The following is a 26263-nucleotide window of genomic DNA, read 5'->3' as shown; positions in this document are numbered from 1 at the left end:
ACAACAACTTTTTCCCTCTCAAATGCCAGCACTGCAGTTTTCCATTTTCACTGTCAGGAAAGCAAAAGCTCTCTCTCTACCATCGTCTCCTGAAGTAGGAGAAAGTAAGGGGATGGGTATTGGATCAACTGTGAGATCCCAGAAGTAGCGAAGTAGTTCACTAATTCAGTGCACTTCATTTGTACATATAGCTATTTTGATAGTTCATCCTTTTTAAAGCATCTTAGTCCATGAAATGCTTGTGAAAGAGGGCTGCGGATGTAGCTCAGTTGGAGAGTGCCTGCCTAGCAGGTGCAAGGCCCCTGTGTTCAAACCTCAGCACTGGAAAAAAAGAAAAAAAAGAATGATTACTTGAAACAAGTAGTACACATTCATATTGTTTCTTCTGCACAAATGGGCTTATCATGAATTTCATTACTTTTAGACTTAAAACTACACATGTGGAATTGCAATTTGAATTTACAGGTAGAGATGATGTACTTTGTTCAAACAAGAAAAAAAAGCACAACTGAATGTTCTTCTGTCCACTTTTATTGCTGTATGTAACGAGGACCATGAGTCTTAGCTTATATTCCTAAAAGCAATTACGTTTATACTAGAGGAGCCTCAATCCCTCGTCCACATGTCATGCATGGATCAGAATGTTCTCTGAGGAGACAGAGCAGGACGTCTGATTGCATTTCTCTTAGTGACACTTTCTGAAAGAGATGTATTCCTCAGCCTTTCAGGTGCAAGTATTTATTCAGTGTTTTGTGCCAGGCACTATGGTAGACATTGGTGATAAAAGATAAGGAAATATAGTCCTCTCCCTGAAGTTCAGGGTAAGAAGGAAGATGTAGGCAACTATCTCTTGGGACTTTGCTCCTCCAAGTGTGGTCTGCAGGCCGTCAGCATCAGCATCATCTGGGAACTTGTTAGAAGTATAGGATCTTGGTCCTGGATGGGTAGCATCTTCCCCTAGAATTCTGAATCTCTGACAAGCTCCCAGGTGATACCAGTGCTGGCAGTTCATGGAGGGCACCGAGCAGAGTACTCTCCTCACACTCACTCTTTAGATGGGTCCGGGTGTCTTCGCTGTCCCCCATCAGAGTGAAAGATTAAAGATGCACTTTCTATGCCCCATGGAGGCTGCCCTGAGATCCACAGCCTGATGTAAACATGACAGCTGTGCCTTCTCATAACACCATAATCTGCGTGAGGCTCAGCCCATCCATCAGCATTCAGAACACTGGGATCAAAAGTGTAAAGACTAACCAAGAGCACGATAGCCAAGAGGCTGCTAAATGGTGAGTTGGCATGGGGTGGTTAACAGGAAAACAGATATTTTCTGAGCACCTAATGCAAACAGTAGCAATTTATCATTCAATAATGAGGAAGAACCAGGATCCCTTTATTATTTTTAAAATATTTTTATTTGTAGATGGACACAATGCCTTTATTTTATTTTTTATGTGGTACTGAGAACCAAACCCAATGCCTCACACATGCTAGGCAAGCACTCTACCACTGAGCCACAACGCCAGCCCCAGGACACTTTAAATAGAGTTAGAATGTTGTCATAGTAGTCCAGGGGGAAATTAAAGAGACCTAAACTAAGGAGAGTTTAGGAGTCGTAGGGAATGTTGAATCAAATCAGTTAGATGTGGCAAAATGGAGAAAAGAGAATCTAAGTTGATGCTGCAGGTTCCTGACTCTGAAAACTATTGATACAAGCTTGAAGATCTAGAGGAGGGACAGGGCTGCGAGATGTCAACAGACCTGCCCAGTAGGCACTGAGGTGACAGCCATGGAGCTCTGGAGAGGAGCCTGGCTGAAGCTGCAGGGACACAGTCAGAGCAGAATCGATAACACAGGTATGAAAAGAGATAAGAACCCACCAAAGAGCCTGAGAAGGGACAGCCAGAGAGGAAGTCAGGATGGGATGCTGGAGAGTGGTTCAGGATGGCTTGACTTTTATGTTTAAAAAATGTACCAGTGATATCCTAGGTGGCTTCATGTAGTTATTCACTGCCATTGTCTTTGATGATGGGTGATGGTAGCTCTTCATATTTTTGTTGCTGTTTTATGGTTTCTCGCTCACCAGTTTCTTCTGTGCATTTTTTTAAGGTCCTTAAAATTCTGGTCAGGGCAGTGGTTGATGGGATGACCGATCGCAGTGGAGGTGTCGCCACCAGCCTCAAAGGGAAGCTGCAGGAGTTGTTTGGCAGAGTAACTTCAAGAGTTACCAATGATGGAGAAATCTGGAGGCTGTATGCCCAAGTGTGCGGAAACGGGCAGAGTGACAGGCCTGACGAGAATGAAAAGGTGAGGCCTCCTTGGTCCTCCTGGCCCCAGCCTTCTGTTCAGCATGCATGCAGCAGACCTGCTTTTTTGAGGGGTGGAAGAAGAGTTTCATAATCTTAAAGATAAGATTAATATGCTCAGATTCAGTCTTTCACATAAGCACTTTGAATTGTGGGCAGGTTAGGACTTGGAACATTCATCTTTTGACTTTTCATGAAGTTTTCTGATATAATTGCTTTCTGTTTCCTGTTAAAAGGGTCTCTAACCTGCTGCCCCTGCTGGATCTGCAGAAAACAGCTGGCTCTTGTTCCTTGCTCTGCACCGCTTTTACAGGCTCATTGCTAAAGACTAAGGCAGACTGGAAGGAGGACAGAAAGACTTGAGATCTGAGGCAGGGACTACAAAGGGAAAAGAAAAGGCACTAGATAAGTAGATGAAGAGAACTTTTAAAGTCTGAACATACAATGCTTTGCAAGGTTGTCCTGCCCCCTTCTCACAAGGGCAGTAGAATGCCAGTTATTCTGCCGTTGTGCTGTTAGTTTCTTATCTCTGAACCTAAAGGAGCTCCCAGTTTCCAAGGTTGGAATATTGTTTTGTGTTTCTTTTCAAAACATCCACAACAAATCAAACATACTCCTTGCGCGGGTTTGGAATCAGCCATAGTACAGCTAATCTACGGGATTCTTAGCCATTCTCTCCTCCCTCAGTCCACACAGCTGGCGTATACCATCCCTTGTCAGGCCAGAGGAAAACATCGCATGCTGCACGCACACACTCCTACTCTGTCCTTCCATTTCTTCTTGAATTATGTACTCTCTTGGAAATATGGAGTAAGGATATTCTGAATCCTCTGATCTATGACTTCTGCCTTGAGTTGGCAAGAAAATGAAAGAGAGTGTCTTAAGCTTATATGAGATCACATACCTACCAGCAGCTCCATAGTTTTCACCAAGTTCACTCCTCATTCTCTTAACTGGGTCTCTTAAGCTGATAGCTGCAAATGATGAAGCAATCTGTATACTGCTTATAGATTTCCAGGTATGATCTTTATACTTTTTGGTTACAGGGAATCAAAAACATAGACATCTAGACACAGCCATTGATTTCTTGTAATTGCTTATTGCTGTTTGGGTGTGTATCGCTGCCCCTTCTTTGATGAGAATAAGAGAGGCTGTTCTATATAGTACAGGACGCTGGCTTTTCAAGTTTGGAATTAGATCCATATGACTTCCAGGAAACAGTTTGAAGTGTGAATTCTACTTATTAGTCTAAATATTGTTCTTTCTTTTTCCTTAGGCATTCCAGTATCTCTCGAAGGCCATACAAGTGTGACACACAGTCCAGTTGGTTGGGAGAAAGATATTACATCATTTAAGGAAGTTGTTCAAAGAGCCTTAGGACTTGCACATGGTATTTGATTTCCACGGCCTATATTAATGTATTTTTTAACTGGATAAAAAAGGATGGTAGTTAAAAGCAAAGTCCCATTATAAATAATCTTAGATTACTTCATTATATTAATATTAGTTTTTAATTCAACAGACGGACCAACTACTATGAAGTATGTACTTTGGAGCAATTAGAAGAAACAGGATAGAGGCTTAAGCACAAAATACTGTTTGAATAAATGACAGGAATTAGAAACTTTTGTAGAGATGCAAAATATCTTTACAGCTAGTAAATAACCTTCACTCCACATAGTCTGTATTGATCATGTAGTACTAAGGAAATCTATTAACTTTTTCTTGACTCATATTCTTCCTTTAGAAATAAAAATATGTATTCATAAAAATATGTAGATCTCTGGAGTACTCAGCAATGTACAAAAGCTATTGTGTAAAAAAAGAAATACAAAATACAATCCAGTTCCTATCTTTGGGAATTTAGAGAGTATAATATGAAGGTGGGTGGCCTCACTTATAAAAGTGTTTGCCTATTGAGTAAATATAGTCCAGTTAAAGACCACTTTTAATTATTTGCATTAATGGAAAAATACCAGGGGAATGTAGTAATTCACTTTTTTTTTTCATTTTTATTGTAAACAAATGGGATACATGTTGTTTCTGTTGGTACATGGAGTAACAGCATACCATTTGTGTAATCATGCATTTACATAGAGTAATGAGGTTTGATTCATTCTGTTATTTTTTCCTTCCCCCCCTTCCCCACCCCTCTTTTCCCTCTATACAGTCCCTCCTTCCTCCAGTCTTGCCCCCCTCCCATCCCCCATTATGTGTCATTATCTGCTTATCAGCAAGATCATTCATCCTTGGTTTTTTGAGATTGGCTTATCTCACTTAGCATGATATTCTCCAATTTCATCCATTTGCCTGCAAATGCCATAATTTTATTATTCTTTATAGCTGAGTAATATTCCATCATATATATTTATATACCATGGTTTCTTTATCCATTTCATCAATTGAAGGGCATCTAGGTTGGTTCCACAATCTGGCTATTGTGAATTGAGCAGCAATGAACATTGATGTGGCTGTATCTCTGTAGTATGCTGATTTTAAGTCCTTTGGGTATAGGCCGAGGAGTGGGATAGCTGGGTCAAATGGTAGATCCATTCCACGTTTTCTAAGGAATCTCCACACTGCTTTCCAGAGTGGCTGCACTAATTTGCAGCCCCACCAGCAATGAATAAGTGTACCTTTTTCCCCACATCCTCTCCAACACCTATTGTTGCTTGTATTTTTGATAATCGCCATTCTAATTGGGGTGAGATGGAATCTTAGTGTAGTTTTGATTTGCATTTCTCTTATTACTAAAGATGTTGAACATTTTTTCATAAATCTGTTGATTGCTTGTAGATCTTCTTCTGTGAAGTGTCTGTTCATATCCTTAGCTCATTTGTTGATTGGGTTATTTGTATTCTTGGTGTAGAGTTTTTTTGAGTTCTTATATATTCTGGAAATTAGTGCTCCATCTGAGGTATGAGTGGCAAAGATATTCTCCCACTCTGTAGGCTCTCTCTTCGCATTGCTGATAGTTTCCTTTGCTGAGAGAAAGCTATTTAGTTTGAATCTATCCCAGTTATTGATTCTTGCTTTTATTTCTTGTGCTATGGGAGTCCTATTGAGGAAGTCTGGTCCTAAGCTGGCATGTTGAAGATATGGACCTACTTTTTCTTCTATAAGATGCAGGGTCTCTGGTCTGATTTCAAGGTCCTGATCCATTGTGAGTTGATTTTCGTGCAAGGTGAGAGATAGGGGTTTAAATTCCTTCTGTTGCATATGGATTTCCAGTTTTCCCCAGCACCATTTGTTGAAGAGGTTGTCTTTTCTCCATTGCATATTTTTGGCACCTTTGTGTAGTATGAGAAAATTGTATTTATTTGGGTTTGTGTCCATGTCCTCTATTCTGTACCATTGATCTACCTGTCTATTTTGGTGCCAATACCATGCCATTTTTGTTACTATTGCTTTGTAGTATAGTTTAAGTTCTGGTATTGCGATACTCCCTGTTTCATTCTTCCTGCTAAGGACTGCTTTAGCTATTCTGGGTTTCTTATTCTTCCAGATGAATTTCATGATTGCTTGCTCTATTTCTGTAAGGTACATCATTGGAATTTAATTGGAATTGCAGTGAATCTGTATAGCACTTTTGGTAGCATGGCCATTTTGACAATATTAATTCTGCCTATCCAGGAACATGGGAGATCTTTCCATCTTCTAAGGTCTCCCTCAGTTTCTTTCTTCAGTGTTTTGCAGTTTTCATTGTAGAGATCTTTTATCTCTTTGGTTAGATTGATTCCCAAGTTTTTTTTTTTTTTTTTTTTTTTTTTGAGGCTATTGGAAATGGAGTCGTTTTCCTCACTTCCCTTTCAGATGTTTCATCACTTGCGTATAAAAATGCTTTAGATTTATGCATGTTGATTTTATAGCCTGCTATTTTGCTGAATTCGTTGATGAGGTCTAGAAGTTTTCTGGAGGAGTTTTTTGGATCCTCTAAATATAGAATCATGTTATCAGCAAATAGTGACAGCTTAAGTTCCTCTTTTCCTATTCGTATCCCTTTAATTTCTTTAGTCTGCTTAATTGCTCTGGCTAGAGTTTCGAGGACAGTGTTGAATAGAAGTAGTGAAAAAGGGCATCCCTGTCTTGTTCCCATTTTTAAAGGGAATGGTTTCAGTTTTTCTCCATTAAGAATGATGTTGGCCATGGGCTTATCATAAATAGCTTTTACAATGTTCAGGTATGTTCCTACTATCCCTATTTTTTCTAGTGTTTTGAGCATGAAAGTGTGTTGTATTTTGTCAAACGCTTTTTCTGCATCAATTTAAATAACCATATGATTCTTATACTTCAGTTTATTGACATGATGGATAACGTTTATTGACTTACAAATGTTGAACCATCCTTGCATTCCAAGGATGAACCCCACTTGATCATGGTGCACAATTTTCTAAATATGTTTATGGATAAGGTTTGCCAATATTTTGTTAAGGATCTTCGCATCTATATTCATCAAGGATATTGGTCTAAAATTTTCTTTCCCTTGATGTGTCTTTTCCTGGTTTAGTATGAGGGTGATATTAGCTTCATAGAATGAGTTTGGTAGGGTACCCTCCTTTTCTATTTCCTGGAATACTTTGAAGAAGTATTGGAATCAGTTCTTCTTTGAAGGTCTTGTAGAACTCAGCTGAGAATCCATCTGGTCCTGGGCTTTTCTTGGATGGTAGGTTTTTAATGGCTTCTTCTGTTTCATTGCTTGATATTGATCTGTTTAAATTGTGTATGTCCTCCTGGTTCAGTTTGGGAGGGGCATATGTCTCTAGAAATTTGTCAGTGTCTTTCGTAGTTTCTATTTTGTTGGAATACAGATTTTTGAAGTAGCGTCTCATTATGTTATGTATCTCAGTGGTGTCTGTCATGATATTTCCTTTATCATCACAAATTTTAGTAATTTGAGTTTTCTCTCTCGTTCTCTTTGTTAGTGTGGCTAAGAGTTTGTCTATTTTGTTTACTTTCTCAAAGAACCAACTTTTTGTTTTGTCAATTTTTTGAATTATTTTTGTTTCAATTTCATTGATTTCAGCTCTGATTTTAATTATTTCCTGTCTTCTACTATTTTTGCTGTTATTCTGTTCTTTTTCTAGGGCTTTGAGCTGTATGTTAGGTCATTGAGTTGTTGACTTTTCATTCTTTTCTGGAATGCACTCCATGCATTGAATTTTCCTCTTAGTACCGCTTTCATAGTGTCCCAGAGATCTTAATATGTTGTATTGTCATTCTCATTGACCTCTAAGAATTTTTTATCTCCTCCCTGATGTTTTCTGTTATCCATGTTTCATTCAATAGCATATTATTTAGTCTCCAGGTGTTGGAGTAATTTCTGTTTTTTATTTTGTCATTGATTTCTACTCTCAGTCCATTATGATCTAATAGAACACAAGGCAGTATCTCTATTTTTTTGCATTTACAAAGGGCTGCTTTGTGGCATAACACATGGTCTATTTTCGAGAAGGTTCCATGTGCTGCTGAGAAGAAAGTGTATCTGCTTGTTGATGGATGGAATATTCTATATAAGTCTATTAAGTCTAGGTTATTGATTGTGTTATTGAGTTCTATGGTTTCTTTGGTTGGTTTTTGTTTGGAAGATCTATCTAGTGGTGACAGCAATGCATTGAAGTCACCCAGAATTATTATGTTGTGGTCTATGTGATTCCTGAAATTGAGAAGGATTTGTTTGATGTACAGGGATGCACCATTGTTTGGGGCATAAATATTTACTATCGTTATGTCTTCCTGATTTATGGTTCCCTTAAGCAGTATGAAATGTCCTTCTTTATCCCTTCTGACTAACTTTGGCTTGAAGTCCACTTTATCTGATATAGGGATGGAAACCCCCCGCTTTTTTACTGAGTCCAGGTGCGTGGTAGGTTTTTTCCCATCCTTTCACCTTTAGTCTGTGGATGTCCTTATATATGAGATAAATCTCTTGCAGGCAGCATATTGTTGGGTCTTTCTTTTTAATCCATTCTGCCAGTCTATGTCTTTTGATTGATGAGTGTAGGCCATTAATGTTCGGGGTTATTATTGAGATATGATTTGTATTCCCCATCCTTTGGGCTTGTTTTTGGTTTTTAATTTGGCTTGGTTTCTCCTTTGAGTGGTTTTTCTCTAAGGTAGTTCCTCCCTTTGCTGATCTACATTGTTGTTTTTCATTTCCTCCTCATGGAATATTTTGTTGAGAACATTCTGTAGCGCAGGCTTTCTGTCTGTAAATTCTTTTAACTTTTGTTTATCATGGAAGGATTTTATTTCATCTTCAAATCTGAAGGTTAGTTTTGCTGGGTATATGATTCTTGGTTGGCAACCATGTTCTTTCAGAGCTTGAAATATGTTGTTCCAGGCCCTTTTAGCTTTTAGAGTCTGGGTTGAGAAGTCTGCTGCTATCCATATTGGTTTCCCCCCATATATGTAATCTGATGCTTTTCCCTCGCGGCCTTCAAAATCCTATCTTTATTTTGAATGTTAGGCATTTTCATTATAATGTGCCTTGGTGTGGATCTGTTGTGATTTTGTGCATTTGGTGTTCTGTAGGCCTCTTGTATTTGATTTTCCATTTCATTCTTCAGGTTGGAGAAATTTTCTGATATTATTTCATTGAATAGGTTGTTCATTCCTTTGGTTTGTATCTCTGTGCCTTCCTCAATCCCAATAATTCCTAAATTTGGTCTTTTCATGATGTCCCATAGCTCTTGGAGATTCCGTTCATGATTTCTTACCATCTTCTGCTTGGGCAACTTTATTTTCAATTAAATATTAAAATATTAAATATTTTGTCTTCATTATCTGAGGTTCTGTCTTCCAAGTGGTCTAGTCTTTTGGTGATGCTTTCCATTGAGTTTTTTATTTGGTTTATTGTTTCCTTCATTTCAAGGATTTCCGTTTGATTTTTTTTGAGAATCTCCATCTTTTTGTTGAAATGATCATTTGCTTCCTGCAGGTGCTCTTTCAGCTTATTGGTATTATCATTCATTGCCTGCATTTGCTCTCTTATCTCATCCTTTGCTTTGCGAATCATCTTAATCATGTATAATCTGAAGTCCTTTTCTGATATTTCTTCTACCATACTGTCATTGGATTCTATTAATATAGAATCTAGATTTGTTTGGATCATTTCCTTCCCTTGTTTTTTCATGTTGTTCATGTATCTTCCCCTCTAGCAGTGCAGATCTGGAGTATTGCAGATTTCCCCCTATAGGCTTATAGTAGCCCTGTAGGTTTCCAAAACCTTTTCTTTAAGGGGAGATCAATATTAGCAGTGCCCAATTCAGACACTATGCAATCCTAGACCAAATAGCCCCAGGACAATAACAATATTGTCATAATAAACAGAATGAGTTCAAATATTATCTTCAGTAAAACAAACAGATTTGCAATAAGGTCTGCAGTTTCTAATGGAGGACAAAGAGGATGCAGAGGGATGTAGAATGCAGCTGTTAATGGGATAAGAAAAGAATGTATAGAAGTTCTAGATAATTGAAAGGATGAGAGTGTAATCCAAGAAATTGGATGTTAACATGCAAAAAAGGGAGAAAGAGACTCTGAGGGAACAGGTAAACAAAAGGAAAAGAGCAAGAAAAGTAAAGAAATAAAAACTTAAACTTTTTCAATAAGGAGAAAAAAGAAAATCTACAGTGTAACAGTCATATAGTAATGAAACCTCCCAGTTTTCAGTAGCCTGATGCATGAGAGGTACCTGACAATGAGCTTCAAGTCTCCAGCAGGCGTCTCAGGATGGGATTTGCCCCACCTAAAAATGGGAGCTACAGCTTCCAGGATTATCCAAGATGGCCGCTCTGTCTTCCAAATGTGTTGGCAAATGGGGAGCTGCAGCTCAGGGTGTGGACGTGGTCAGCTGGAGGTCCTGGAGACGGGGTGCAGTTGGTCAGGCAGGGGTCTTGGAGATCGGGTGTGTTTGGTGTGGTTGCGGGATCCTGGAGGCCTGGTACAATCAGTTGGTCTGGGGTCCCAGTGATAGGGCGCAGTCAGTCGGTCTGGGGTTCCTGGCGGCACGGAGCAGTCTGTCAATGTGAGGGCCCCAGAGGCAGGGAGTGATCTGCTGGGCTGAGGGATCCTGGAGATGGGGCTCAGTCAGTCTGTCCAGGGGTCCTATGGGGCCTGGCTGTTGTTTCAAAATGGCGGCAGCCACGTGTAACCAAACCTGCAGGTACTGTAACAGTGAACTTCCAGGCAACCGCAAGCAGCTGGCGCTCCACTGGCGGTCAGCAATCAGTTTGCTGACTGTTGTCAGACGATCGGGAGGTGAACCTCGTGTGTTGGGTGATGGATAGGTGTAAGGTAGGCGATGGAGAGGCGAGAAGCAGGCAAATGGCAGATGATAGGCACCTGACAGTGAACAATCTGCACTCAAAAAAGGCGTTGATATGCTGGCAGACTGCAGGTGATCACAGCAGACAAATGGGGTAGACAGCAGGGGATTGATAAGCAGCGAAACCTGCCTCACCAAGAAACAGATATCCTCTGCTTGAAACTGGAGTTACGGAGCAACAAGGAATGCAGTCTCCCTCTAGTCCACCATCTTGGATCTCCCCAGTAATTCACTTTTTAAAATATTTTTTTTAGTTGTTGATGGACCTTTATTAAATTTTTATTTTATTTATATGTGGTGCTGAGGATTGAACCCAGTGCCTCACACATGCTAGGCAAGTGCTCTACTACTGCGCCACAACCCCAGCCCCATAATTCATTTTTATATTTACATTTGAATATAGGTGTGTGATGCCCTGGTTCCAATGAAATAGCAAAGTACCATTGTTATGAACTGAATGAGGTACTGAGAACCTATTCTAAAGTCTTCCTACTTCTCTGCTTAACTTCTTCCTGTTGCTAATAATGACAGCAAATAGGGAGCCACAAAGGCACAGTGAAAAGGGCAGAGCTTCACAATCTGGTGACTAAAGCTCCAGGGCCACTCTGCTGTGTGCTTGCTAGTCATTGATTTCAGGTCAATGACTTAACTTTTCTAAACCTTAGTTTCGTTGTAGGTAAAGTCGGGGGTAATACCTCTCCGTGGTTGTTAGGAAGAATAAATACAATCATTTCAACACTTAGCATTATTTTACACATGGTTCAAATGTTAATCTCTCACCCTCCCACCCCCACCCTGTTTCTTCTGAAGTGGAGGATGTGGTTTACATGATAAGGGGCTCAAAACTAAAAAAAGAAAAATGAAGAACAAGGATAAAGTTTAACTTGCCTATAAAAAAGTCCCAGAACATTCAAACAGTTTAGAAATGGGCTTGGTAGTTAATAATTCTACTATGGCCTCTGGTATCTTTGACCAAAAGGATATAAATTCCAATTTCCTGAACCACTAAGTATTGACAGATAAGGTAAAAGTCTTGAACTCTGTACAGCTGAAATTGTGTATAGAGAATTTGGAAGCAATTGCCAGATCATTGGAAGGACACTTTAGGGGTTGCTGGCTTTATGGTGGCTGGGCTCAGAGTATTCATGCCTTTTGCCTTTGGCATTTGTGGATACAGTGTTCTATTTGGGGAAACCCACTCTAAAGTGTATTATGCACATAATTAGTAGGGTGGGATTTACTCGGAAGAATTTATCTTATCTACCTAAACTTGCCAAGTCTAAACATTTCTGTGAACTACTGGTTCTGTAAAGGTCAAAGCCAAGATTGTCTGTAATCACCAAGTGCTGGTATTAAACCTGTCAACTTATAAATATGCAAGTGAAAGCAATACTGCAGGGAAAATCTTCATTTTGCAGCTTAATGTTGGTTTTGAACTTATGGCACCATTTTTCCATCAGGACAGACTTGGAGAAAAACAAGTGTCTATTCTCCGAAGTTCTCCTTGGACTTTAATGGATTTATGGGTTGGTGCTCCTGCATTTTAAGCATATTTGAGTGGAAGCCCACCTTTGTTTCTAATATACTTTAGATTATAAAGATAAATCTTAACCTGTGTTTGTTGCATTTGTGCACCAGTGCTTAAAGAATGAGCTGGATTTCTGTTCTCTTTTTTGTCTTTCTCCCCAATACTGTTCTCCACCCCACCCAATTTTGAAAAGGAAATACAGCATTTTTTAAATCTTTGCTCCCTGTGAGTTGCTGTTATTCAGTCACTGTGTGCGTCATACTGCGGTCCCACCGTGGCACTGGAGACCCATCTGTAACAGTGCTGTCATTGTGTGCCCGTTTGCATTGTCTGGGGATATTCATTTACAGTTTCTGGGATGTTTTCTGGGAAAGGGTGGGCAAAAACTCCTTTGTTCTTTGTCATCATGGAACTTTTAAAACAATAAATAATAGTTATGCTATTTTTGGGGGGTGTGAGGGCTGTGTTTATGCTTTTTAACTGCAGTCTTCAGGCATGAGGTACTTCTGTCTTGGATTTTCTGATGCTTTGAAACAGCAGGTTATTTTTTCCTTCTCCTTCTCCCTTACCCTAGCTCTTTCTCTATCTTTAATGCCTTTTGGAAATAGGATTGAAGAGGGAACTAATGGAGTATGTGTTTGTCTTTTGCTCTTTCTTTCTCTTAATGAAAATTAAGAATTAAAGAAATACAGTTGTGTCTGATATAAGCTACTGAGTATTAAACAGCCCAAAAACCTCTACCATGGTAGTTACAACTTTCTCTATTAAAAGAAACAGATATAATTCCTAACTATCTCTGGGACAACCGATCCCTCAGAAGATGCTAATTGCCATGCATCCTTTCAACCATTAGCTGAGAAATGTCAAGGTCCAATCATTCTTCTGAAATAGGAACGTCAAACCTAGCTCTTACTGACTGACCATGGAAGATACTATTGATTGGTGACAAAACATTTCGCCAGGTACAGGCAGCTTCTACCAATTGATTAGAGTTTGCAATGAAAAGGAAATCTATTTTTCAACCATGCTCTGTGATCTAGAGTTATAAGGAGACTTTAAATCCTTGCACTATATGGTGTAGTTTTAAAATAGGATCTGGTTATTGGTCTATTTGAGTTTAGTCAAGGAACAAAAGCAAGAACATATCAGTGGAGAGATAAGAGGCATTATATTTGTACAGAGCTCTTCATTTGTACTTTTAAAGCATAGTTGGGCCTTCTGCCAGGGAGCCGTATGCCCCCTTCATAAATCCAGCTTCTAGGAAAATGGGTTCCCCAGAATGCTGGAGGCAGAGTCATCTGGGATGAGTAATTTCTCTTTCCTGCCGATGCCAAGTATGGCTCAGGAACCCAAGAGCCTGGTAGTGGACAAATTTCCTAAATGCAAGACACATAAGGTTGTTGGTGTCAGTTCCTCCAGATGGGTGGTATTAACTTCTGAGTATGAAAGTGCAGTAAGCTTTGAGCTCTGCATCCCTGGCATGTCACTTGAGGTAGTGTCATCAGCACCTGTGAGTCCCCATTAGGGACTTGACACCATGGACAGCTACACTGAAATATGTTCCATCTGTTTTAACCTCTGGGGATACCTTGTTTTTAATAAGATTTTGTCTTCTTGCCCAACTTCATTAGTCTGTACGCGCACACACACACACACACACACACACACACACACGTATTTATGAACTTAGGATCTCTTCCTGGTGATCTGTAACTCAACAAAAAACCCACTTATTTTCTTCAAAGTTCTTAGCAATAAACTTCTTTCATAAAGGAGGGGGACAGGAGGTTATAGATCAGTGAGGCTAGGTCTAAATTTGTTCCCCAGCACTGCAAAAAAAGAAAGAGGAGTGGGGGAAGAGTTAGGGAAGTGCACATCATTATTACTTTTGGGCTGGGGTTGTGGTTCAGTGGTAGAGCACTTGCCTAACACGTGTGAGGCACTGGGTTTGATCCTCAGCACTACATAAAAATTAATAAATAAAATAAAGTTATTATGTCCATCTACAACTAAAAAATGTTTTAAATAAAAATTTTCCAGGTAGAAATATTTCTAAAGACAGTTTTAATAAATTCTAACTAAATAATTGGTTTTTGTAGCTATAAATTATCATTGCCAATTCTTAATGGGTACTTTTCCCATCTTTATCTTACAGTGGCTATAAAATGCAGTAAAAACAAATCCAGTCCCCAAGAAGCTGTCCAAGTTCTTTCTTCAGTCCGACTCAACTTACGGGGCTTATTATCTAAAGCAAAGGTGAGCGTGACGTGAATTAATTAGAACTGTCAAATGGTAAAAGGTCATTAATCTCAGCTAACTATTCTTAAGTCTTCCTTTACATCAGGGATAATTTTAGCCCACATTATATTTTAGATAACAGTCTCCAGGTGTTTGGTTGTGTTGATGAGAATATTATTGGTCCCATGGCCAGATCACACCATATGTAATTTCTCTTTCGTGCCTCCCTGCCGAGGCCTAGTATGTCTCAGGAACCCAAGAGCCTGCTTGTGGACAAATTCTCTAAATGTAAGACACATAAGATTGTTGGTTGGAACTTAGGAGTCTTTGAAATTAATGTTTATAATTAAACATTGCTCTTCTATTTATTATCACTTTTCCCAAACATATGCCTCTGGTACCACTTGGGCAAACTTCTGATTTAAACATATATTTATTTCAGGGCATATTAGAAAAAGCATTACTGGCACATCAAACCTACAATTCTATGAATATCATTATTCCTTTTTCATTTATAATAGTGATAAAATGTTTCCTTTTAAACAGGATTTTATGCATATAAAAATTGATTTAGATAATACTTTTAAGTTTATAGTACATGGATTTGACAAAAACACACACACACATTGTTACGATAGATGGTGGGTTTGACAACTGAAATATGCTATTAGCTTACAAATTCCACCTCGTGGGCCAGTGCTGGGGTGGAGATGCCTAGGAATCACCCAGGGGGCTCTTTGGAAGATGATTCTTAGACTTTGTGACAGCTACAGATTCAGGTCTGGGATGGAGCCTGGAAATCCTTTAGATTTCCTAGGTGATTCTACTGTGCAGTCAGCCTTCGATCATACCTCTGGAAGCAAAATTTAAAGAAATATAACTTCAAATAGAATTCAGTACTCTCTTTTCTAATCTTAACTCGCTTTCACCCTTTAGTTTCAGGTTGCAAACTAATTTGATTTACTTGTGAGGAAAGGTCTGTGGCACATGGAAGCCACTTCTGGACACTTTTTAATTCTGTAAAACTTTTGCGGAGTTCATCTTTGTTAATCGTTTGATCTTTTTATATTAAAGCCCGATTTTTTCCTCAGTAGTTAGTAACTCACTTTACCATCACTATTTAGCTGAGCTATATTTCCTCCCAGCTTGGCAGCACAACTTCAAAATTATATATCTTAGAAATCTGCAAGAGCTCTCTTAAAAGGCAAGGAAGCAAGGTTATTCTGGGTTATTCTGTGACTTCCCAGATCAGAAGCTGAGTTTCCTGCTTTTGATTAGATCACTAACTCATCCATAACTTTCTCTCTGCAGGATGTTCCCTTATCTCTCTGCAAAGCCTTTTTTTTTTTTTTTTTTAAATCAGTTGTTATGTTTACATAAATTTGTACCTGCTTGACTTAAATAATATTATCTGTACAGGTACTATACAGCCTTCATATTGTTGTAAATTTCCAGCTACTGAAAATGAGACCTCAAAACATTATCTGTGACTAGCTTTGGTGGAACATGCTGGTAATCCAGGCAACTGGGAAGGCTGAGACAGGAGGATTACAAGTTTGAGGCCAACCTCAGCAACTCCGTGAGGTCCTAAGCAACTTAGTGAGACCCTGTCTCAAAAAAAGAGGGTGGTGGGTACAGGACTGGGGTTGTGGCTCAGTGGTAGAGCACTTGTCTCCATGTGAGGCACTGGGTTCGATTCTCAGCACCACATATAAATAAATAAATAAAATAAAGGTCTATCAACATCTTTAAAAAATAAAAAATAAAAATAGGGGGTGGAGGAGAGCTGGGGATATGGTAAGTTCCCTGGGTTCAATCCCCAGCACCCCACCAACACCAAAATCATCCGTGTTAGATTTTGTTCTTATTAGAAAAATTATTCCTGGGAGAAAAATTTCCTCCTAAGCCTCCTTTGAAGCACTTTCTTGCATATAAAATAAATGGGAATCTGATCATGTGCCTAATTGATCATAATGCTAAACTGAGTTGCATTAAAAACACTTTAAAAAGTGAAATTGCATTGAAATAACTGTTAAATAGCTTGCAGTCGGTTTAGTTTACACAAATCTCTGACCTTTTCTTGCCAGACCAGAGGCTTCATGGAAATGAACTCCTAGAACTTTTTTCCCCTGTTAAACAAAGAATCACTTTATTAATACAAACAGACACAACCTGTTAAGCTCTAAGAAATTTAAATAGACTCATCTAACAAGTGATTCAGTTCACACTCCCCAGGACAGAGTGACTCCTCTACCCTGTCATTGCACAGGGTTGCTGCCAAGAGTTGCATGAGGGCTGTCGGTTGGAGACCAGGGAGCCTGGGGATGGAAACCCTGAGGGAAGAGCAGATTTGACCTCGTACACGTGGCAGATTATTTATTGTTTCTAAGCTTCAGTTTGTCTCCACTTCCTCCTTACTTCATAGAGAAGTGAGGCAGATTCATTAGGATTTGCAAGCTCTGTGATTCTTAGCTGAAAAACACACAAGATGAACTCAGGTTGTTTTCCTAACAGGTGTTTTCTCCAGTGGTCGTGCTGTGGCAGTTCTTATGTCATTCTGTTATGAAAAGCTGTACAGATCATCCAGTCAAGTCTGATAAAAAAAGATATATGGCAAGCTAAATAAATTATCCTTCCGATTAAAACACAGACACATGCAAACATGTATGTTCGCACACAACGGCCATAAAATCCTAAAGCTGATTTTTCTGGGTGCCTATATTGGCTCAGCAGGCAGTTCCTAGAGAAGCATTCCAGAGGGTTTTTGGCTATAACAGTGTTATTGAAGTATGTTGCAATAAACCTCCCAAGGTGATTCCTTTTCCAGTAGGGTCACACAGTTATTTTTATTTTGTTGGACTTTTTTGCTTTTACTAAATTTTAATAATCTTTGTTATCTCTGATGCATACATGAAACTTAATTTTCAAATAAGTAGCATAAAGGTATGATTTATATGAATTTGAATATAAAATATTTGTTTTACTTGCATGCACAGATTTTTGTTTGAATGAACGATGTTTGTTCATTGAAAAACCATTGAATTACTTTGAAACGAATGACCAGTATTTAAAGTAATTGAAGAGCAGAGCTCATTTGAGTTTTTAAGTTCAGGCCTGTTATTTGGACTCGTTTTTATTACCGCTTGTGTATTTCTAGGATGGTGAACAAATGCTATGTTATAGTATTATTATTCAAAGAATACTTTAATTCTATATTCTGTATCCATTTTATTTAAAAGAAATTTTCATTGTTTTGATGGTTATGCTTTGTTTTTTATGTTGTAGCAACTTTTTACAGAAGTGGCAACAGGAGAGATTTCTGGGGATTTAGCAGATGAAATAGCAGCTATGGATGCCTTGGTCACAGAGCTCCAAGACCTAAGCAACCAGTTTCGAAATCAGTATTGACTGTGCTGGGAGCATTCTGGAAAAGGTGCCTTCACCTTTTAGAGTTTCTCTTATATCTGTTTATCTGAAACTGATTTTTAAAATAAATTTGTTTTATGGCTAACATTTTTGTTTTTGTGATATTCTCAAATGTTTGCACTTTCTAAGGAATATAAAAAGACCCTTATTTCTTTAGGCCTTCAGTTTGATTAATTTCATGATTTATATTATTCTCGAAGTATTTCAGCACAAAGAGAAAATAGTTTCCTTTTTAGCATAGGATTTAATTCTGTTTCAACCTAACATGAATTGGATCATTCTTTGGAAAAACAGTCTAAACAGGGGGGAAAAAATCATATACTACAAGTTTGTGGAATCATTAAATTGGCTGCTTTATTGTCCAAGGGTGATAAAAAAGTGGATTTGGTGATGGAAACATTTACACTTCTTGAGATTTTATGTTTGTGTCAGAAAGATACAGGCTTGGAAGGGTGAGCATGGTCTAACTTTGAAATCAAGAAAATGCAAGAGAACAAAATGACATACCCAAACTACAATTCAGTCATTAGCCGCTAGTAACCAGGCTGTTACCCGCTCCTCGTGGTGTACACCGCCAGCCCTGAAGATTGTGTTTAATAAGGTTATTATGCAAGAGAGGTTTTCAAGATGGCGGCCTAGAGGGTGGCTGCATTACGTGTTGCTCCAGAACTCAGGATTCAAGAGAGGAGATATTGAGACGCTTGGGACCAACTCAAAGTAGCCGGGTGACTCTCACCCCCTGGGGGGGCATCCCGGATGGGACGGGGGTCCCGGAACGCAGGAAACTTTGTGAAGTAGAACTGCCGGCGAGACGCCCCTCCCCCCGCTGGAGCGCCATAGAGGAGGCCGGTCGGCACAGCGCTGGGACTCGGAGCAGCCACTGGGGCTCCGGCGGCTGCCCGGGGGAGGAGAGGCGGGGAGAACTGTGTGGACTCAGGACACCAGGGCCTGCCCTGAGGAGGAGGAGAGGAGCGTGGCCACTTGGATTCGGAGAGACTGCGCCAGAGCTGCAGGCGGTTGCCAGAGGAGAAGCCGCGCGGCGAGCTGTTTGGAATCAGAACGACGCTTCTGAACCCCGGGGCCTGCCCTGAGGACGAGGAGGAAGAGGAGCAGCCGCTTGGATTCGGGCGACTATACGGGAACTACAGGCGGTTGCCAGAGAAGGGGCTGCGTGGCGAGCTGTTTGGACTCTGACCACTTCTGAACCCCGGGGCCTGCCCGGAGGAGTAGGAGAAGGAGGAGAAGGAGCGCGGCGGGTCCTTTGGACTCCCAGTGACTGCATTAGCGCTCCAGGCGGCGGCTCAGAGGAGAAGGCGAGTGGTGAGTTATTTGGTCTTAAAGTGACAGCTCCTGAACACAGGGGGGCTGCCTGGAGGAGAAGCGTGGTGGGACGCTTGGTCTTGAGGGACCACACCAGAGCTCCGGGCGGTGGCCCAGAGGACCCGTGCAGCGGGTCACGTGGATTCAGAGCCACTCAGAGGGACTGCTCCTGAACACCCGGGGGGTTATCTGGAGAAGGAGGAGGAACGGGCAGGGTCACTTCGACTCGGAGTGATTGATTGCCCCGGGCTACGGGTGGTTGGTGGGAGGAGGAGGCACGAAGTGAGTTTCTTGGACTCCTAGTGACCGCACCGGCATACTGGGCAGCTGTCTGGAGGAAGAGGCCTGTGGCGGGTCTCTGGGACTCAGAGCGATTGTTCGGGGCCACAGGTGGCTGCTCAGAGGAGGGGCCACGCAGCCAGGCGATTAGGTGCAGAACAGGGTCCCAGGATCTAGGAGGCTTCTGGGTGGAAGAGCCGCACAGAGACAGGCTTAGGGCGGAGCGAAGGTTCCAGGCCTATGGGCAAATTCTCTGAGGAGGGGCAGCCTAAGGAGATTCATCTGCGAAGGGTGAGGCTCCCAGGCCCAGGAGGTAGGGCCGGGCCCCTGGAAACTTTGCAGAGGAAGGCAGCCCAGCCCAGGCAGTAGATGTAAATTGAGGGGAACCTCTAGGAGGAAACTGACCAGCGAGACCTCCCCACCGGGTGAGTCTTCCCTGCTGGGTGAGGTTTCCCACAAGGACGGTAAAACCAGAGGCTCAGGCCCAAACAGGCCTTGCCTCAGCCCACAGCCTAGGTCCCCTTTGGATGACCATTGGTCAACAAGTGGAGGCACCTCTGCCCACTAGCAGGGAATATACCCCACCTGAAGGCCACCACTCCTAGAGAGGCAGCTTCCTTGTGGAGCACCGCATTATCAACCTCCTCCAAGACTTCAGCCTACTGAAGGCTAAGAGGGGATATATATAGAAATCTTCAGGGTCATTGTAAATCAACAGAGGAAATCTGCAATATCTCAGCGGTCCACTGATATCTGAACAACATGAGAAAACAAGGAAAGAAAATGCTGCAAACAAATCTAGATGTTACATCAATAAAACCCAATGACAGCATGGCAGAAGAAATGACAGAAAAGGAGTTCAGAATGTACATAATTAAAATGATCAGAGAAGCAAACGAGGAGATGAAAGAGCAAATGCAAGCATTGAATGATGAGATGAAAGAGCAAATGCAAGCATTGATTGATCGCACCAATCGACAGTTAAAAGAGCAAATACAGGAAGCAAAAGATCATTTCAATAAAGAGTTAGAGATATTGAAAAAAAACCAAACAGAAATCCTTGACATGAAGGAAACAATAAACCAAATTAAGAACTCCATAGAAAGCATATCCAATAGGATAGAACACCTGGAAGACAGAACCTCAGACATTGAAGACAAAATATTTAACCTTGAAAACAAAGCTGAACAAACAGAGAAGATGGTAAGAAATCATGAACAGAATCTACAAGAACTATGGGATATCATGAAAAGGCCAAATTTAAGAATTATTGGGATTGAGGAAGGCCTAGAGAAACAAGCCAAAGGAATGAACAACCTATTCAATGAAATAATATCAGAAAATTTCCCAAATCTGAAGAATGAAATGGAAAATCAAGTTCAAGAGGCTTACAGGACTCCAAATACACAAAATTACAACAGACCCACACCAAGGCACATTATAATGAAAATATCTAACATACAAAATAAAGACAGAATTTTAAAGGCTGTGAGAGAAAAGAACCAAATTACATTCAGGGGGAAACCAATACGCATATCAGCAGATTTTTCAATCCAGACCCTAAAAGCTAGAAGGGCCTGGAACAACATTTTTCAAGCCCTGAAAGAAAATGGATGCCAACCAAGAATCTTATACCCAGCAAAACTTACCTTCAAATTTGACGATGAAATAAAATCCTTCCATGATAAACAAAAGCTAAAAGAATTTACAAAAAGAAAGCCAGCATTACAGAACATTCTCAACAAAATATTCCATGAGGAAGAGATGAAAAACAAAGAAGCAAATCAGCAAAGGGAGGAATTATCCTAAAGGAATTGTCAAATAAAGGAGGAAACAAGTTGTGTCAAACAAATAAATAAACAAAATTTTAAAAATGAACCAAATGACCGGGAAACCAAATCATTTCTCTATAATAACCCTGAACGTTAATGGCCTGAATTCATCAATCAAAAGACATAGACTGGCAGACTGGATTAAAAAGAAAGATCCAACAATATGTTGCCTGCAAGAGACTCACCTCATAGAAAAAGATACCCATAGATTAAAGGTGAAAGGATGGGGAAAAACATACCATGCACATGGACTCAGCAAAAAAGCTGGAGTATCCATCCTCATTTCCGATAATGTGGACTTCAAGCCAAAGTTAGTCAGAAGGGATAAAGAAGGTCATTTCATACTGCTTAAGGGAAGCATAAATCAGCAAGATATAACAATCATAAACATCTATGCCCCAAACAGTGGCTCATCTATGTATGTCAAACAAATCCTTCTCAATTTCAGAAACCAAATAGACCACAACACAATAATACTAGGTGATTTTAACACGCCGCTCCACCACTGGACAGATCTTCCAGACAAAAATTGAGCAAAGAAACCATAGATCTCAACAACACAATCAATAATTTAGACTTAACGGACATTTATAGAATATTCCATCCAACCAAGAGTGAATACACTTTCTTCTCAGCAGCACATGGATCCTTCTCTAAAATAGACCATATATTATGCCACAAAGCTAATGTTAGCAAATACAAGAAGATAGAGACACTAGCATGTATTCTATCAGATCATAATGGATTGAAGTTAGAAATAAATGAAAGAGTAAAACACAGAAACTATTCCAACATCTGGAGATTAAACAATATGCTATTATATGATGAATGGATAACAGAAGATATTAGGAAGGAAATTAAAAAATTCTTAGAGGTAAATGAGAACAAAGAAACATCATATCAAAACCTCTGGGACACTATGAAAGCAGTACTTAGAGGGAAATTTATTTCATGGAGCGCATTTAATAAAAGAAGTAAAACTCAACAAATAAACAACCTAACACTACAGCTCAAAGCCTTAGAAAAAGAAGAACAGAACAGCACCAAAAGTAGTAGAAGACAGGAAATTGTTAAACTCAGAGCTGAAATCAATGAAATTGAAACAAAACAAACAATACAAAAAATTGACAAAATAAATAGTTGGTTCTTCGAAAAAATAAACAAAATTGATAAACCTTTAGCCACACTAACAAAGAGAAGACGAGAGAAAACCCAAATCACTAAAATTCGGAATGAACAAGGAAATATCACAACAGACAGGATGGAAATACAAAACATAATTAGAAGCTATTTTGAAAATCTATACTCCAACAAAATAGAAAATTTCGAAGACATCAACAGGTTTCTAGAGACATATGAATTGCCTAAACTGAATGAGGAGGACATAAACAATTTAAATAGACCAATTTCAAGTACTGAAATAGAAGAAGTCATCAAAAGCCTACCAACAAAGAAAAGTCCGGGACCAGATGGGTTCTCAGCCGAGTTCTACAAAACCTTTAAGGAAGAGCTCATTCCAATACTTCTCAAAGTATTCCATAAAATAGAAGAGGAGGGAACCCTCCCAAACTCATTCTATGAAGCCAATATCACACTGATACCTAAACCAGACAGAGACTCATCAAGGAAAGAAAATTTCAGACCAATATCCTTAATGAACATCGACGCAAAAATTCTCAACAAAATTTTAGCAAATCGCATACAAAAACATATTAAAAAGATAGTGCACCATGATCAAGTGGGTTTCATCCCAGGGATGCAAGGTTGGTTCAACATCAGGAAATCAATAAACGTAATTCACCATATTAATAGACTTAAAGTCAAGAATCACATGATTATTTCAATAGATGCAGAAAAAGCATTTGATAAAATACAGCACCCCTTCATGATCAAAACGCTAGAAAAAATAGGGATAGTGGGAACATTCCTTAATATTGTAAAGGCCATTTATGCTAAGCCCATGGCTAATATCATTCTAAATGGTGAAAAACTGAAAGCATTTCCCCTAAAAACTGGAACAAGGCAGGGATGCCCTCTTTCACCACTTCTATTCAACATCGTTCTTGAGACTCTGGCCAGAGCAATTAGACAAACCAAAGAAATTAAAGGGATACGAATTGGAAAAGAAGAACTCAAACTATCCCTGTTCGCTGATGACATGATTATATATTTAGAGGAACCTGGAAATTCCACCAGAAAACTCTTAGAACTTATAAGTGATTTCAGTAAAGTAGCAGGTTACAAGATCAATGCCCATAAATCCAACGCATTTTTATACATAAGTGATGAATCTTCAGAAAGAGAAATTAGGAAAACTACCCCATTCACAATAGCCTCGAAAAAAATAAAATACTTGGGAATCAATCTCACAAAAGAGGTGAAAGACCTCTACAATGAGAACTATACAACACTAAAGAAAGAAATTAAAGAACACCTTAGAAGATGGAAAGATCTTCCATGTTCTTGGATAGGAAGAATTAATATTGTCAAAATGGCCATACTACCTAAAGTGCTATACAAATTCAATGCAATTCCAATTAAAATCCCAATGACGTACCTTACAGAAATAGAGCAGGCAATTATGAAATTCATCTGGAAGAATAAGAAACCCAGAATAGCTAAAGCAATCCTTAGCAGGAAGAGTGAAACAGGGGGTATTGCAATACCAGATCTTCAACTCTACTACAAAGCAATAGTAACAAAAACGGCATGGTATTGGTACCAAAATAGAAAGGTAGATCAATGGTACAGAATAGAGGACACGGACACAAACCCAAATAAATACAATTTTCTCATACTAGACAAAGGGGCCAAAAATATGCAATGGAGAAAAGATAGCCTCTTCAACAAATGGTGCTGGGAGAATTGGAAATCCATATGCAACAGAATGAAACTAAACCCATATCTCTCACCATGCACGAAACTAAACTCAAAATGGATTAAGGACCTCGGAATCAGACCAGAGACCCTGCAGATTATAGAAGAAAAAGTAGGTCCAAATCTTCATCTTGTTGGTCTAGGACCAGACTTCCTTAACAGGACTCCCATAGCACAAGAAATAAAAGCTAGAATCAACCACTGGGATAGATTCAAACTAAAAAGCTTTCTCTCAGCAAAGGAAACTATCAGCAATGCGAAGAAAGAGCCTACAGAGTGGGAGAATATCTTTGCCAATCATACTTCAGATAGAGCACTAATCTCCAGAATCTATAAAGAACTCAAAAAACTCTACTCCAAGAATTCAAACAGTCCAGTCAACAAATGGGCTAAGGAAATGAATAGACACTTCACAGAAGAAGATCTACAAGCAATCAACAAACATATGGAAAAATGTTCAACATCTCTAGTAATAAGAGAAATGCAAATCAAAACCACCCTAAGGTTCCATCTCACCCCAATTAGAATGGCGATTATCAAGAATACGAGCAACAACAGGTGTTGGCGAGGATGTGGGGAGAAAGGTACACTCATACACTGCTGGTGGGGCTGCAAATTAGTGCAGCCGCTATGGAAAGCAGTGTGGAGATTCCTTAGAAAACTTGGAATGGAACCACCATTTGACCCAGCTATCCCACTCCTTGGCCTATACCCAAAGGACTTAAAATCTGCATACTACAGAAATACAGCCACATCAATGTTCATAGCTGCTCAATTCACAATAGCCAGACTGTGGAACCAACCTAGATGCCCTTCAATTGATGAGTGGATAAAGAAACTGTGGTATATATATACTATGGAATATTACTCAGCCATAAAGAATGATAAAATTATGACATTTGCAGGCAAATGGATGAAATTGGAGAATATCATGCTAAGTGAGATAAGCCAATCTCAAAAAGCCAAAGGACGAATGATATCGCTAATAAGTGGAGGTTGACACATAATGGGGGGGAGGGAAGGGTTAGAGTTAGGGTTAGGGAGGGGGGCAAGTATGGAGGAAGGAACTACTGTATAGAGGGTAAAGAGGGGTGGGAGGGGTGGGGGGAAGGGAAAAAAAATAACAGAATGAATCAAACAACATTGCTCTATGTAAATTTATGATTACACAAATGGTATGCCTTTACGCCATGTACAATCAGAGAAACAACATGTATCCCATTTGTTTACAATAAAAAAAAAAAAAAAAAAATAAGGTTATTATGGGTGAAGACAGCTATAAATGGTGCCATATTACAAAAATGCCTAAGTAAAATGCTTTCTCAGTAATGTCTATGGGAACAAATATTGAAGGCAGCAGCTGAGGTTAATAATCTTAGTACAAGAGTCACAGCGAGGAATTCTTGGGTTCCTGGCTTGGCTTGCTGAATTTTGGGTCCTATGCATAAATCACTTGACCTTGTTTTTTTCCATGTTCTTATTTATAAGATGTGAACAATTTCTACTCCTAGCTGCTTTACTAGTTTCAACTGCCTTTGGAAATTTAACATTTTATAAACTATAAATGTAAAATCTTCTGAACATTAAAAAGTCTTTAAAAAATTCTCTCATTAGTGAATTTTGCTTATGAATGCTCACCTGTGCTTAATGTTCTTTCCTTAATCACCTGCTTCTCTTTGTGTTATCATACTAGCCTTAAAAATAAAAGTTTATTTATGCCTCAAATTAGGTCCTCTTAAAGAAGAGACAGTACTTATGAGAAAGATCCAACAAAATGATGTAGCACCAGAGAGTGACATTTAGGGTCCATTTAAATCTCTATGGAAGTCATTGAGGAACAGGTGAACAAATAGATGATGGGCAGATGGATAGGTAGATGGTTGACTGGGTGGGTGGAGCAAGGTTTTAAAGTTAAATCCCTATCAGTAGTGAGCTATGAACCCCAGTAGAAAATGGGCAGGAAAGAACTGGAAAGGACAAGGATTTCAGCAATCAAGTGGAAGATTGAGGTAGAACTTCAAAGTTTTGGAAATTTTTAGTTGTGTTTGGTATCCTTGGGATTCAGATGGAAAGACATCAGTGTTTGGAGTAGTCAGAAACCATGTTACCAAAGGGTTGTCTCCTTTCAGATCTG

At 39.6% G+C, this 26263-nt stretch overlaps 1 protein-coding gene across 1 annotated transcript in view; it reads left to right on the top strand.

Annotated features, from left to right (window-relative positions):
• Positions 1-25649, top strand: part of TTC27 (tetratricopeptide repeat domain 27) — a 233296-nt gene extending 207647 nt beyond the window's left edge. The window contains exons 20-21 of the mRNA XM_079109989.1: positions 17681-18422; positions 25386-25649. Coding sequence (XP_078966115.1) covers positions 17681-17803 — 123 coding nt within the window. The 3' untranslated portion in view covers positions 17804-18422; positions 25386-25649. The remainder of the gene's footprint in view (positions 1-17680; positions 18423-25385) is intronic.
• The last annotated feature ends 614 nt before the right edge of the window (positions 25650-26263 follow it).

Source organism: Sciurus vulgaris (assembly GCF_902686455.1).
Source record: "Sciurus vulgaris genome assembly, chromosome: 14".
Lineage (NCBI taxonomy): Eukaryota > Metazoa > Chordata > Mammalia > Rodentia > Sciuridae > Sciurus > Sciurus vulgaris.
This window is presented reverse-complemented; position numbering and strand designations above follow the sequence as displayed.